This window comes from Lissotriton vulgaris, unplaced genomic scaffold (genome assembly GCF_964263255.1).
Source record: "Lissotriton vulgaris unplaced genomic scaffold, aLisVul1.2 SCAFFOLD_1320, whole genome shotgun sequence".
NCBI classification, from domain to species: domain Eukaryota; kingdom Metazoa; phylum Chordata; class Amphibia; order Caudata; family Salamandridae; genus Lissotriton; species Lissotriton vulgaris.
The window spans coordinates 610,090-626,261 of record NW_028242523.1 but is presented as its reverse complement, the minus strand read 5'-3'; the positions used below and the strand labels follow the sequence as shown (position 1 = coordinate 626,261).

Below are 16,172 nucleotides of genomic sequence, written 5' to 3'. Positions count from 1 at the left end.
GCACCACACGGTGGCGCCCTGCTGCAACCTCACTTGACCTGAAATGGGCTTCGAGATACATATGGATTCTGCAAACACAATCATAATGTATTTTTAGTCCCACAGAGGTTTACTGATTACTTCTGTCTGTATGCTGCCACCCCATTCTTATATTGCCCCTTAATTGTAATTCCTATACGGTGGTCCGCCTTTAGGCTATGTGCCGCATGTATTGTGCAGAGAGTATCTATAAACGTCTACCCCCCTCTGTATACAGTGACGTCACACGTGCCCAGCTTTGGCTAGTAGTGGCATAACACGATATGATGGGGGCCCCTGCGAAATGTGGTGAGGGGGGCGTGAGTCTTATAACTCACAGCTATTCCTTGGAGTTGGGCTGAATCTGGGCCCCTTGACTTGTTGGGGGTCCCCAGGGTGGCTGGGGGCCCTCTCCACTGCAGAGGCCTGCGTTTCGCCCCTGTCGACTCTATAAAATACTTCTGTTCTAAGAAGAGGGAAGATGTCATGTTGCGAGGACACAAGGACCCTGAAGCACAGTCCCAGCAGGGGGCGCCTCCTCCGCTTAGGCGGGGGAGCATAGCCCCACTGTTCTCAGAGCAGTGTAAAAGGAAAACTAAAATGATATAATAACACAAGTTATTAACATTTTATTTTCAGTATCAGCCAGGTTAGGGCTGGGCGGGGCTGTGCTCCCCTGACGTCGGGGCGGAGGAGTGGTTGCTGCTCTCTAAAGTGCGCATGACTGCTTGGCCGGTCGCCTTGGTCCGGCCAAACAGTCATGCGCACTTCGCATGTTCCCCACCAGTCTACAATGCACAGTCTAGTGGGGAACAGGCACAGGCTCCCTGTGCCTGCCTAAGCGTCGAACTGCGGCGCTCAGACCAATCACAACGCTTCATTGCAGCACTGTAATTGGCCTAGGAGAACCTGGGTGCTTCCTGCTCACACAGAAGCCAGGAAGAGGACAGAGGAGAGACGATGTGGGAGAGACGGCGCACTGAGGTAAGTTAATTTTCATTTTTCTTATTGTTCCCCGCCCCCCCCCCCCCTGCCCCACCACCCCCATTCTGTACCGGCCACCACTGAGTCCCTGGTCCAGGACACTGCAAAACACTTCCTGCCCCAAGAGCTGGACAGGAAGTGTGGCGGAGCACGACTCATTCCAGAGGTGGACAGCAGTGGCATAACACAGGCCCCCGCAGTGCGGGTGGAGGGGCCCGAGCTGCAGGGGGCCCTCTCAGCACCATACTCAGGTCTGAGAGCTCAGGATTCAATCCGGAGCGGGGGCCCCTCTTTCTCCCTTGCAAGGGGTCCCCTCAACTTTACGCCATTGGTGGAAAGAGTAGGGATTGGGACATCATGGACTGAGACATGCTCCGCAGAAGTAGTAGAATAAAATGTAACAGTGTAGGAATTTCTAATTAAGTGCAGCTCAGAACCGTACATGGCTCCAAGTCTTCTTTCCACAACAATGCGGACGACATACATCCTCACAGACACCTGTGGAAAATCAACATGCCCATAGGTTTTGTGACACGCATGCGCCTAGAGAACTCCTATGGGTAATGAGAAGAGTGTAAAGGGTGTCATGTCATGTTACCATGGTCACCGTAAGTGAAGAGCTCATATCTTAATTTTCTGTGTTGGATCTGTGTGGCTCAATTTAAACATCCTAATAGGAGACTTGTATACCACTGCTCTTGATGCGTAGGACCATAGGATTGGTTTAGGTCTTCCAGGCGCTGTGGGGCAGGGGCACGTCATGCTCTCCTGCTTGCTGCACCGCTTCTTCATTCAACAAATGAGGTTTTGCAAAACACATGCCCATGGAGAACTCCTATGGGTAAAGGATGTCATGTCATAAACCCCTCTCTCCTTGCCTCATCCACAAGTGTTCTTGAGATGGTTCAATCCGTGCCCTTCTGGGTGAGATGACCCGGAAGAAGACTGCATTATAAGAACATAGGTGCAGTGCTGCTACCCTTCGACCTATGGCCTGATCATGCATTGGTCAAATGCCATAATTATTGCATCCAATAAAAAGCTAACATAGAAGTGTTCGTAATGTATGAGGTCCGATAATTATCGCATAGCCTAGGTTTTTGGAGAGTAATGTGTTTGCACTGGGATCAGAGTTTTAACAAGTCACTCATGTTGCTTCATGTCCGGTGACAGCAGCGGATGAAATGCGACAGATCTTCTGCATGCTTGCACTAATGTGATGCTCTTGCTTGTACTTGAGTGAAACTGTTGTCTGCACTTGTGTGGTACTATTGCTTATGCATGGAGGATACTGTTGATTGTACTTGTGTGATGCTGTTCCTTGTACTTGTGTGAGGCTATTGCTTATATTTGTGTGATGCTGTTCCTTGTACTTGTGTGAGGCTATTGCTCATATTTGTGTGATGCTGTTCCTTGTACTTGTGTGATGCTGTTCCTTGTACTTGTGTGAGGCTATTGCTCATATTTGTGTGATGCTGTTCCTTGTACTTGTGTGATGCTGTTCCTTGTACTTGTGTGAGGCTATTGCTCATATTTGTGTGATGCTGTTCCTTGTACTTGTGTGATGCTGTTCCTTGTACTTGTGTGATGCTATTGCTTGTACTTGTGTGAGGCTATCGCTTGTACTTGTGTGAGGCTATTGCTTATATTTGTGTGATGCTGTTCCTTGTACTTGTGTGATGCTGTTCCTTGTACTTGTGTGAGGCTATTGCTCATATTTGTGTGATGCTGTTCCTTGTACTTGTGTGAGGCTATTGCTCATATTTGTGTGATGCTGTTCCTTGTACTTGTGTGATGCTATTGCTTATATTTGTGTAATGCTGTTCCTTGTACTTGTGTGAGGCTATTGCTTATATTTGTGTGATGCTCTTCCTTGTACTTGTGTGATGCTGTTCCTTGTACTTGTGTGAGGCTATTGCTTATATTTGTGTGATGCTCTTCCTTGTACTTGTGTGATGCTGTTCCTTGTACTTGTGTGAGGCTATTGCTTATATTTGTTTGATGCTCTTCCTTGTACTTGTGTGATGCTGTTCCTTGTACTTGTGTGAGGCTATTGCTCATATTTGTGTGATGCTGTTCCTTGTACTTGTGTGATGCTGTTCCTTGTACTTGTGTGAGGCTATTGCTCATATTTGTGTGATGCTGTTCCTTGTACTTGTGTGATGCTATTGCTTGTACTTGTGTGAGGCTATTGCTTGTACTTGTGTGAGGCTATTGCTTATATTTGTGTGATGCTGTTCCTTGTACTTGTGTGATGCTGTTCCTTGTACTTGTGTGAGGCTATTGCTCATATTTGTGTGATGCCGTTCCTTGTACTTGTGTGATGCTGTTGCTTGTACTTACTTGTGTGATGCTGTTGCTTGAAATTGTGTGAGGCTATTGCTTGTACTCGTGTGATGCTGTTGCATGTACTTGTGTGATACAGTTGCTTGTACTTGTGTGATTCTATTGCTTGCTCTTGCGTGATGCTATTGCTTCTACTTGTGTGATGCTATTGCTTCTACTTGTGTGATACTATTGCTTCTACTTGTGTGATACTATTGCTTCTACTTGTACAATGCTTTTTCTTATAATTGTGTGATGCTATTGCTTCTACTTGTGTGATACTATTGCTTCTACTTGTACAATGCTTTTTCTTATAATTGTGTGATGCTATTGCTTCTACTTGTGTGATACTATTGCTTCTACTTGTGTGATGCTATTGCTTCTACTTGTGTGATGCTATTGCTTCTACTTGTGTGATAATATTGCTTCTACTTGTACAATGCTTTTTCTTATAATCGTGTGATACTATTGCTTCTACTTGAGTGATACTATTGCTTCTACTTGTACAATGCTTTTTCTTATAATTGTGTGATGCTATTGCTTCTACTTGTGTGATACTATTGCTTCTACTTGTGTGATGCTATTGCTTCTACTTGTGTGATGCTATTGCTTCTACTTGTGTGATAATATTGCTTCTACTTGTACAATGCTATTTCTTATAATCGTGTGATACTATTGCTTCTACTTGAGTGATACTATTGCTTCTACTTGTACAATGCTTTTTCTTATAATTGTGTGATGCTATTGCTTCTACTTGTGTGATGCTATTGCTTTTACTTGTGTGATACTATTGCTTCTACTTGTGTGATACTATTGCTTCTACTTGTACAATGCTTTTTCTTATAATTGTGTGATGCTATTGCTTCTACTTGTGTGATGCCATTGCTTCTACTTGTGTGATACTATTGCTTCTACTTGTACAATGCTTTTTCTTATAATTGTGTGATGCTATTGCTTCTACTTGTGAGATGCCATTGCTTTTACTTGTGTGATACTATTGCTTCTACTTGTGAGATGCTATTACTTATAATTGTGTGATACTGTTGCTTCTACTTGAGTGATACTATTGCTTCTACTTGAGTGATACTATTGCTTCTACTTGTACAATGCTTTTTCTTATAATTGTGTGATACTATTGCTTCTACTTGTGTGATGCCATTGCTTCTACTTGTGTGATACTATTGCTTCTACTTGAGTGATACTATTGAAGGTTGTACAAGCTTTATTCGAGATTATTTCTCATAAAAGCACAGCATAAAATTGAACATTACAGAATAAAAACATAACATTTACAAATATAAATTCATATAGGCATTCTGTGCAGCTCATACAATATTAGCGTAAAAAATTTACACGTGACAAAGTAGTTTTACATTTTTAGACAATAAAGATAAAAGGAAAACCTGATTAACTGATCCCCCCCAAAAATCTACTTGTGTGATGCCATTGCTTTTACTTGTGTGATACTATTGCTTCTACTTGAGTGATACTATTGCTTCTACTTGTACAATGCTTTTTCTTATAATCGTGTGATGCTATTGCTTCTACTTGAGTGATACTATTGCTTCTACTTGTACAATGCTTTTTCTTATAATTGTGTGATGCTATTGCTTCTACTTGTGTGATACTATTGCTTCTACTTGTGAGATGCTATTACTTATAATTGTGTGATATTGTTGCTTCTACTTGTGTGATGCTATTGCTTCTACTTGTGTGATAATATTGCTTCTACTTGTACAATGCTATTTCTTATAATCGTGTGATACTATTGCTTCTACTTGAGTGATACTATTGCTTCTACTTGTACAATGCTTTTTCTTATAATTGTGTGATGCTATTGCTTCTACTTGTGTGATACTATTGCTTCTACTTGTGAGATGCTATTACTTATAATTGTGTGATATTGTTGCTTCTACTTGTGTGATGCTATTGCTTCTACTTGTACAATGCTTTTTCTTATAATTGTGTGATACTATTGCTTCTACTTGTGTGATGCCATTGCTTCTACTTGTGTGATACTATTGCTTCTACTTGAGTGATACTATTGAAGGTTGTACAAGCTTTATTCGAGATTATTTCTCATAAAAGCACAGCATAAAATTGAACATTACAGAATAAAAACATAACATTTACAAATATAAATTCATATAGGCATTCTGTGCAGCTCATACAATATTAGCGTAAAAAATTTACATGTGACAAAGTAGTTTTACATTTTTAGACAATAAAGATAAAAGGAAAACCTGATTAACTGATCCCCCCCAAAAATCTACTTGTGTGATGCCATTGCTTTTACTTGTGTGATACTATTGCTTCTACTTGAGTGATACTATTGCTTCTACTTGTACAATGCTTTTTCTTATAATCGTGTGATACTATTGCTTCTACTTGAGTGATACTATTGCTTCTACTTGTACAATGCTTTTTCTTATAATTGTGTGATGCTATTGCTTCTACTTGTGTGATACTATTGCTTCTACTTGTGAGATGCTATTACTTATAATTGTGTGATATTGTTGCTTCTACTTGTGTGATGCTATTGCTTCTACTTGTACAATGCTATTTCTTATAATCGTGTGATACTATTGCTTCTACTTGAGTGATACTATTGCTTCTACTTGTACAATGCTTTTTCTTATAATTGTGTGATGCTATTGCTTCTACTTGTGTGATACTATTGCTTCTACTTGTGAGATGCTATTACTTATAATTGTGTGATATTGTTGCTTCTACTTGTGTGATGCTATTGCTTCTACTTGTGTGATAATATTGCTTCTACTTGTACAATGCTATTTCTTATAATCGTGTGATACTATTGCTTCTACTTGAGTGATACTATTGCTTCTACTTGTACAATGCTTTTTCTTATAATCGTGTGATGCTATTGCTTCTACTTGAGTGATACTATTGCTTCTACTTGTGAGATGCTATTACTTATAATTGTGTGATATTGTTGCTTCTACTTGTGTGATAATATTGCTTCTACTTGTACAATGCTATTTCTTATAATCGTGTGATACTATTGCTTCTACTTGTGTGATACTATTGTTTGTACTTGTGTGATGCTATTTTTGGTACTTGTGTGAAGCTGCTGCTTTTACTTGTGTGATGCTATTGCTTGTACTAGTGTGATGCTGTTGATTGTACTTGTGTGATGCTGTTGTTTGTACTTGTGTGATGCCACTGCTTGAACTTGTGTGATGCTATTTTTTACTTATGTGATGCTATTACTTATAATTGTGTGACACTATTGCTTCTACTTGTGAGATACTATTGCTTGTACTTGTGTGATGCTATTTTTTGTATACTATTGCTTATAATTGTGTGATGCTGTTGCTTTTCCTTGTATTTGTGTGATGCTAATTTTTGTACTTTTGGGATACTGTTGCTTTTACTTGTATGGTGCTATTGCTTATAATTATTTGATGCTATTGCTTGTACTTGTGTGATGCTATTTTTTGTACTTGTGTGATCCTGTTGCTTTTACTTGTGTGGTGTTATCCCTTATAATTGTGTGATGCTATTGCTTCTACATGTTTGATACTATTTCTTGTGTGATGCTATTTTTTGTACTTGTATAATGCTGTTGCTTTTACTTGTGTGGTGCTGTTGCTTATAATTGTTTTGATGCTGTTGCTTATAATTGTTTGATGCTATTGCTTGTACTTGTGTGATGCTATTTTTTTGTACTTGTGTGATGCTGTTGCTTTTACTTGTGTGGTGCTATTGTTTATAATTGTTTGATGCTATTGCTTGTAGTTGTGTGATGCTATTTTTTTGTACTTGTGTGATGCTGTAGCTTTTACTTGGGTGGTGCTACTGCTTATAATTGTGTGATGCTATTGCTTCTACTTGTGTGATAATATTGCTTGTACTTGTGTGATGCATTTGCTTTCCCCACAAACAGAGGAATACAAGTAGAATAAAAAGAGAAAAAAAAAGAAAAAAATGCGCCTGACACAGGATAACCTCGGATCTCAGGGAATCCCAGCTCTCACATGCACTGCCTGCCTCTCACATTATGTTCACAAGGAATAATTTGTAAAGTTGTCATTTTCACACTTGTTCTAAGAGTTACTCTTGCGTTAATCCATTACACTCAAACCTGGCATCGCTTGTATTTACTACATCAACACCTCTCAGCGTGCTCTCCTCCCACATTCAACCTTAGGGAGGTCTGTATTAACTGGGATTTTTAAGTCTGGCCTGCCAGCGCATCTGTCTGCTGGACCTATTATTAGCAATATTTTAAAATATATATAGAGTGTTTTTTTTTCGATCCGGAGGAGTAGTTCTCTCACCTCAGTCTATTGGGTGTTTCACTTCGCCTCCTCTAGGGTGCTGCATTGTGATGCATAAGGGACTACTTTACACCTCAACAATAGACTCATGCATCACACTGTTTATTTCATTTTTGCTTCAAACTGTTTATTTCATAGAGGATTCTATACATGAGATAATTGTTTATTTTAGTTTTTTTTCACAGCATGCTCTTTTAATTGCTTGGTCAGAACTCAAATAGCAAGCCAGGCAGACTTATTGGCCTGCCAGTGCTTGTTTAAACTTGGGACCCGGGACCATATTACTGACTGTGCCCCCACGGCGCAATGGGCATGGGCACCCAATTTTTGCACCCTGGGGCACGGGTGTATTATTATCGAAGGCGCCACGGACACTTGTCTGCATATACCACCGGCACACATGTAGCACTTGCAAAATCTTGAATGGTAATTGCCTCGTTTGCATGGGGCACAAATGGGCAAACACTTTGCCTGTCTGCCCGCACCATACTATGGACATGGGCGAAGGGGCAAAAATGCTGTCAAAAGGCGCACAGACTGTGTGTCAGGTAAATGTGGTGCACCGTTAGGGCGTCCCCTGAAGGCAGCGCTCTGGAGGAGATTAGGGGGTCACATGGACTCCCTCACACACTCCTGCAGATGGGTGCAGTCACTTACAGCACCTGCAGGCAGGGTATCTGTACAACCTATGAACTGCAAGTCGGGGCTGTCAGCACAGAGACAGATGAAGTGGCAGCTTCATGCAGCCTCCCCTCTTTTCATTAATGGGCAGCCGTGAGTCCAAGCAGCACGGTATCAGTAAAGGGCACGCTGTCCCTGTTTGCGCCCGCCTGGTACACCAATTTGAATGTGGTTCAGTGCTCTGGGCAAATTCTGTTCCTTTAGCTTAAAATACGAAATCTTCCCTTGCAGGCTCACTCCAGCATACGTCTATGATAGATTGAGAGTTGTGTGCATACAACAGGCCTTGAGCTTTACTGAATGAATGAATGAAACAGTAGAACTGATGCACCACACACACGCTGATAAACCCTTATCATTTACAACTGAAGGTTTGCACAATGGAGAACAGAAAAATAACTTTTCCAGAAAGCTACAAAACAGGTTTATAATATATGTTGATAATCTGTATTTCACAGGGGTGACATATTCCAGTGCTGGTTCTCTGTTGAACAATCTAGAGCATTGCAGGAGTTGTAGTCTTCGATTATGTAAATTAAATAATATTAGATAGAGTAGCAAGTTACAATGCGATGCAAAACTGAACTTCCACAAATTAAAATGTCCGATCTTTAGGGTATGGCAGGAAGAGCGGTGTGTGGGAGTGAAACATGTGCCCGTCTCTGACCCTGCCCGTTCCCCACACAACTCCCTGAAAGCCCTCACCAGGCGCCTTCTCCCGCAAACAGAGCTCATCATTGCACGCAAAGTTGCTACGCGACTGATGCGAGCCAAGACACAAGGCCCTGGCGCGCGGAGGCATATGCCTAGCAGCAGAGCTCCATGCGTTACCAAGACAACAGACAGCTTTCCAGGCACTCTGGGAGAGGGCGCCCCCAGGGGAATGTGCCCAAAGCGCAGGCAGGCTGCTGCCAAAGCCAAGGTTACTGACGCATGGGCTCATTCAGGAAGCAGGGCTGGGAGGAATCAGCTGTGGACATATCAGCTACGTTCCCCTTCCAGGTGGATGGCTATGATGTCAAGTTGAATCTTGTACTTGTGTTTTGTTGATTTTTGGTCTCTGCTGTTCTTATCCTTCTCCTGAAGCATTGCTCTTTAGGTATGTTTGTGATTGGTTGCTGAGCTATAGCCTTCCACTGTTGATGTCATGGAACTAGTTCATGTGCTTTCTTTTTTTTTTTTATCATCACTCTATTGGAGTGTGCTTCTTTATTTGAGAGTGTGCTCACATGCTACATTTTCATTTTCTCTTCTTTCTCCCTCTGCAGCCTTTCCTTCTGCCTTTTCTATGCCCATTGTCATCTCGCCAGATGGCGACCGCCGTGATCCATTGCATGTACCCTCCAATACTACCAATGCTCCAAGTCTGAGAGTGGCTATGATAAAAGCCTAGAAAAGAATGAAAATATTGATTACTCTACTTTCAAAATGGCTGCCACATTGCAAGGGGCAACAACATGTGTTGCATTGTCATGTTGCAAAAAGGTAAGTGATGACACAACACATGACCCATCATGGTTTTATCATGCAGCGTAGTACTCATCTTGTAAGTATACAAAACTAGTTCTTAATTGCTGTCTAGGCATTAACATAGGTGCGCAGTTGTTGGCAAAAATCAATTGCGTTGCTCTCAGAACATTGGTAAGTGAGATTGATTGGCATTGCCAATGTTTGTTGTCTTTGCCAGTGCTTTCCTGTCATTCTCCTCCTCATTTCTTCCTTTGGTGCCTTTCTCTCTCCGCTCCAGGTCATGTCAAAGTCTGATGATAAAAATAAGTCCTGGTGCCTAAAAATGAGTGCTGTGCGCACCACTCGCAACACTGGAGCAAAATAAGCACTGCTTGGGGGAATGTTGAGCCGGACTGGATACGCACATGAGTGATTCACTAATAGCATTTTTGAAAGTCGCTAACTCCAAGTGTCGCTACTCAAGAGGCTAGAGTCCAACAGCAGTTGGGGTGTCCAGATAAAACAATACCTTTGCTAAAGAAGCCAGCATCAGAACTTATCCAAAACAGAGCCCACCGGGCCGGTAGGACCTTGAGGCCAAATGAATGCACTTTGGGTTCTGGAGACCCAGAACAAATCCTGCTCCCTGATCGCTGTAGAGGCCATCCTTCCACATATGCACATAATATGAGGGTGAGAAATGTCCCAGTTCATGTCTAAATTTCATGTCAATGGTCTTTTAATTCTATTTTGGGATAAAAACTGAAGCCATCCCCATCAGTGATGAGCAGACTGAGATGTTGAACTACAGCTTCCAGTGGCGGGAAGGTTGTGGTGTCGTTTCTCCACTAATACATTCTTGGTGGGCTCCCATGGGATCATGATGGGTCTAGTGACAACTAATGTGGGTGGTGGGGGACAAATCTCCCCTAAAGAGCTTTGTGCAGATTCCAAACTACTCAGGTCCAAACCAGCAGGTCAGCAAAAAAAAGGACATGACACGTGGTTCCCATATCTTAGAACGGTCAGAGAGTGCAGTGATCTCCGCTCCGGAAAAGGCTGATAGGGCTGCTTGGAGATCTATGATTCCACTCCTGAAGAATCCCAGCAGAGAGTTGGCTCGGTTGCTGCCTTGTGGGCAGCGCATTAGTGAAAGGTATAGCAGTTTTTTGAAGAGGCTACTCTGTCAGGCGGCACTCTGCATGCACTTCAAAAGGGAGCACGCGGGTGCAGTGAGTGCAGGGCTGGCTTAAGCACTGGTGGCTCCCAGTGTGACAATCTTATTGACAGCCCACCCTCTAAAACCTCCTCTCCATGGATTCCTTCACTACCACACTCCACCAGTGCCCCTCATCTCTCCATAGCCCCTCCCCCACATTCATTTAATTTGTTATATAGCGCTACTCATACCAGAGTAAAGTGTCAGAGCACTTTACATCATACACACATTATACAGAGCCAATTCATCATACATGTGTAAATCAGTCTTGAGGAAATGTTACATAAGAAAATGAGCATTGCAGGGTGTAAAAGTCACATGTCACCGATACTAGTAGACAGTATATTTTAGGAGTATTTGGTCTGGAGAAGCACAAACTCGGGATTTACAACGTGGCAAAGTGGTTGTCTTTCCACCCAAATGACCCCTTTTTAGCAACATTAGGATAATGAAAGATTGGGGAAATAGCACAGCATTCTAACCTATGCCATGCTGTTTGCATGCTGCTCTTTGATAACAGTTGATAGCCCATTGTGCTATATTAGGGCTGTAGCTTATGAACTGTAAGTAACAAAAGGATCGCTGTGAGAAACAGGTACCTACTGTGCGATCCACATAAAATACAGTTTGGTGATCTGCATTTTACATGCTCTTTGCTGAAGGCATATTAACCCTCTGTACTACTTTATGATGAGTCAAAAGTGCCTCTAGACAAAACTCCTCTCTCTCCATCAGGAACATTAATCAGCAGAGTTATCAGGTTTTTACTGTTACTGGGCAAATTTCTGGACACACAAGGAAGTCTGCAGCAGGTCCTTTTAAAACCGAATTATTTCTAAACAGTGCACCCCCTCCCCCCCCCCCCCGCAAGTCAGCATCGGGTTTAACTACACCGGTCGCACTGCTCTAGAGCCAGCTCTCAGTGAGTGACTGCATCCACCTGTGAGGCCATGTCTTGGATGTGATCAATGGGGCTCTGTTTCCCCCCTGCACGATTCACCCTCGGGCACGACTGCTTTGTAGTGCATAAGTCATTCCACCTACTGATGGCCTATTTGCCTTTGTTGCCCACGTCTATAACGCAGCACAAGTGCAAACACAAAGTGCTTCCTTCATTAGCATGGGGTCACACCCCATGCTGATGAGGACACTCCACCTTAGAATCAGCACTATATGTGGTCCTCAGCAATCAGCATAACAGAAGAGGCGAGAACAGGCGTCTGCAGCCCCTTCTGTAATACTAAAGTGCCGCGGGGACCCAGTAGGCGGATGCACAAGTCCATCTTGCCATTGGGGCTCTGTGTATAATATAACCCCAGGATTACTATTATTAATGCACTAGAGTGCTGTGCGAAAAAAAAGTCAGTGCTGCATTGTGTGAAAGATAGAAAAGCGTGCAGTGCCAGATTTGACCCTAGTGATGTGAACATGGTGCTTGTGGTAAAATAGCTAGTTTGTGCAACACTCAACCTTGAACTATGGGTGAAAACAAGTTAGGGGTGTCTAGCTTCGTATTTGTGCTATGTGAAGACAACCTCACAGGTGTCAGCCATGGGACATTGTGCTTTTGTGTAAACAACATGCGCTACCCACAGCTATATCAGGAAATACAGCACTTTCCCTTGCATGGTAGCGCAATCACTTCGCTAACAGATTTGGCACAACGTCAGTTCATGTTACTTTAATTGATCTATCTGTATGCCTGAACCCAGTGGTATTTAGTCTGTGCTAGCCCTGACACGCCTCCTTTGCATAAATTAAGAGGCCCTGGAAAAAAAGCAGTTTGGCATTAAAAACCTTAGTGGCAGAAAAATGCTTGATTTTGCTGTTTGCACCTTCTTATGCTTATGTCTATATTTATGTTTATGTAAACACCTGTACAAATGTCCAACTGATCTTGGCATAAGTGTTGTGTCTATGAATTAACTATTTACTGCACAATCATTGGTTAATTTGTAGAACAAAAAAAGTGCTGGGGTCTCTTCAGGAGGCAGCTTGCACCAGCCCATTTCTCCTATTAGCGCCGCCTAAAACAGAACAAATGACTAACCATGAAATTGGGGAGAGGGTGTGGTGTAATAGCCAGAGCTGCAGACTTCAGAGCTGGGAAACCAAGTTCGAGTCTCGGCGTCAGCTCAACATCCTGTGATTCTAGCAAATCACTTAATTTCCCCATAAGTTATTGTGCCCTTAACTGGTGCGCATGAAAAGCACCAGTGCTGAGCACCGGAAACCACCAGTTCAAATTAAGCACTGTGCACAATATAATATTTCAGGCATTCAAATACTTTCTTCAGAACTTTTGAGGAAAATCCCTTTTTGGTCACAAAAAAACTGTCATGTAAACCTCGTTGCTCTTCTTGAATTGGCTTAATCCAGAAACATGCCCAGCAGGATTGGCGATTATTTGTTGACTGGCAATCATTGTAGTGACTGAAAAGTGTACAGGTGAGTCGTTTTTGTTTCGCTGCAAAAAAGTGTCACTACTGATCAGTCTATAGTGATGGTTTCTCTCCTTTGTAGCCAGTGAACTATTATTCACTCCTGGCACTATCACTGCACCATTTTTGGAGCTCTTCTTTCATGGTTCATTGAATCTGGAGAAACAGTATAGATTGAATAAATATCACTCTGTGTGTGGTCATGTATGTTGTGACAACGTTTGGTACCAAGGAAGAACAGTCTTATAGATTCCTCAAAGTGAACCATTGTTGTCTCAGAGTACTAGCTGCCCAGGTTCCCAGTAATACAGGTTTACCCCATAATGAATTGTTAAGACAGCAGGCACTGGCAGCAGTCTGCTTATTTCTCAAGCGCTACACACCGTGCTTTGAAACTGCTATGCAAGGGATGATCTGATTGATTTCTGAACAAGGAGACCCTTTTTCTGCGACACTGCCCCTATAATCCAGGTCAATGGCATGGATGCCATGGCCTACCCAAACTCAACAGTATAGAGAGAATGCTGCAGTCAAACAGACGAAGTGTGTGGAGCGACCTCTGTGTCCATGGATATCAATACAAAAGGTTGGGCTAGAATCTTTGTGGGTCTCTTAGCTGAAGTTGTAGGTGGACCACTTCCCCAGATCCCCCTGGCAAGAATGGGAAATAGAATATTATAGAATACCGAGTTTGGCACTCCCCACATCAACATGGCTTCGTGACATGTCCAACGCGGCACCAGCTCATAGGTCAGCCCCAAGTAGACAATGGAGGAAACAAAGGAGAGGGCAACCTGTGATGCAAATTAATCTCTTAAGTGTGTAGGATATTGGGAATATTTCAAAGCACAAGTGGAAAATGGCACTGCCAACCCTTGATGTTTCCAGCATGAGCAGTGGATTACCCACCCCAGGACAAAGAGGAGCTAAGATTCACATCAGATGTTCTCCTTCTACTGATTAAGCACAGGCAGAATGAGAGGTCATGCATTCCATCCCTTGGAAACCAAATTGCTCGTCCAAATTCAAATTTTAGCCCATGAGCATTACAGGTAAGGATCAGCAAAATGTGGCCGGAATTCCAATCTACAAGAGTAACACAGAGTCACCAAGTACCACCGATTCCATGAGCGGAATGACATTTTCCCTTCCACCGGGCCTTATTACAGGCATCCTATTGTCACAACAAATCCCCAAGGTATTACCAGCAGGCATTCCTCGGGGGCAGGGCATCTCTAACCTGATGAAAGTGTCGCAAAATCTTTGGGACTCACCAAGTCATCTCAGAATCTGGACCAGTGGACTGTGTTTCATCCACTGTCAAATTCAACCAATAATTGTTACTACATTTTAATAAGCCATGTCTACATCTACAATACAAAAAGAAATGTCGACAGCCCCGTTTTCCAATTCAGACTGTGCAATGATCCGCGCAACATTATCCAAGGTTTATGTAAGCTTGGTAGAGATGAAGTCCATACTGGACTGGTATCAATCCGACATTACAGTATATTATGCGTACATTGTGTGGTATGCGCTACACAGTACCTCTAAGACGCGTCCACTGATGTATCGGTCGCAGGTCTCACACTTAATCCCAAATTGCGAGTGATAATCCGATTCACAGTAGGGCACGCCGTCCCTGCAGAGAGCACAGAGGCCAGGGGTGAGCAGGAAAGAAAGACATTTTACACACAACAAGGAATATATGACAATACAACATTTGCCTTTACTATTCATCATTTACAACACAATGCCTTTACCAGGCGTGCCTTCACCACGCATATACCTTTACCATGCCTTCCTTTACAATGCAAGGTAATTATATGGGAATGTAAGTGAACCCATATCTATATATCTATATCTACATATATTGTTAGTAATTGTAACCCCCTCTTTTAAAAAAAAATAATAATAATTTTACATTTTTTCTTTATTGGGTCAGACACCTCTAAGCCCCTCTATTTTAAAATTATTTGTATTTCCTCTTTTTATCCTTACTAACCTATACCTCTACCCACCCCTGAAATGTAAAACTACCCTTAACACCCTATAACACTACCCACCCCCAGACCCTAAAAATACGCTGATCAGTATATACACCTACCTACCCCTAAACCCTAAAAAATACTCTTACATCCTATACCCGACTCGCCCTTACACCCTCAAGGTCCATTATAACTCTATACCTCTACCCACCCCAAAACCCTAAAATACCCTTATCACTATATACACCTACCTTCCTCTAAACCCTAAAAAGTATTCTTACCTTACTATATCCCTACCCACCTTTAAACCCTAAAAACACCTGTATCTCCCTATACTCCTACCCACCCCTAAATGCTTAGAAAACACTTACCACCCTAAGCCCTAAACCATACATACATATGAATGTAAACATGAATGCTGTGCATCAACAAATATTTAAATAAACCGACTGTCATGTTAATAAATGGTTTGATTGCTTAGCAAAGGTGGTATTGGCCCGCTTGCAAGCCAGGAAAATGCCCCTACTTCTTCGATGTATAGTAAAATAGGGCTTTGATTGGGGACCAGCCGGCCCATCACACCCCTAGGCTCCACTGCACTTGATTCAGAAAAAGGGGGTGGTGATGGACAGAGTATCTGAATTAACCAGAACACTCCTGCCCAGTCAACAGATCAGGGCTTGATCCATCACCGTTTTTTAGCTCACTGCACCATCCCTGCTCAGAACCTGGCTACATGCAAATTAGTCTGTCCCTGGCCCAGTGC

General features: G+C 42.5%; 1 protein-coding gene across 1 annotated transcript in view; it reads right to left on the bottom strand.

The window, feature by feature from the left end:
• LOC147668937 (actin-binding LIM protein 3-like) overlaps positions 1 to 16,172 on the bottom strand; it is a gene marked incomplete at its 3' end in the record, with an annotated part of 333,512 nt that overhangs the window by 47,704 nt on the left and 269,636 nt on the right. The window contains exon 6 of the mRNA XM_086948335.1: positions 14,967 to 15,060. Within this exon, the coding sequence (XP_086804461.1) occupies positions 14,967 to 15,060 (94 nt within the window). The remainder of the gene's footprint in view (positions 1 to 14,966; positions 15,061 to 16,172) is intronic.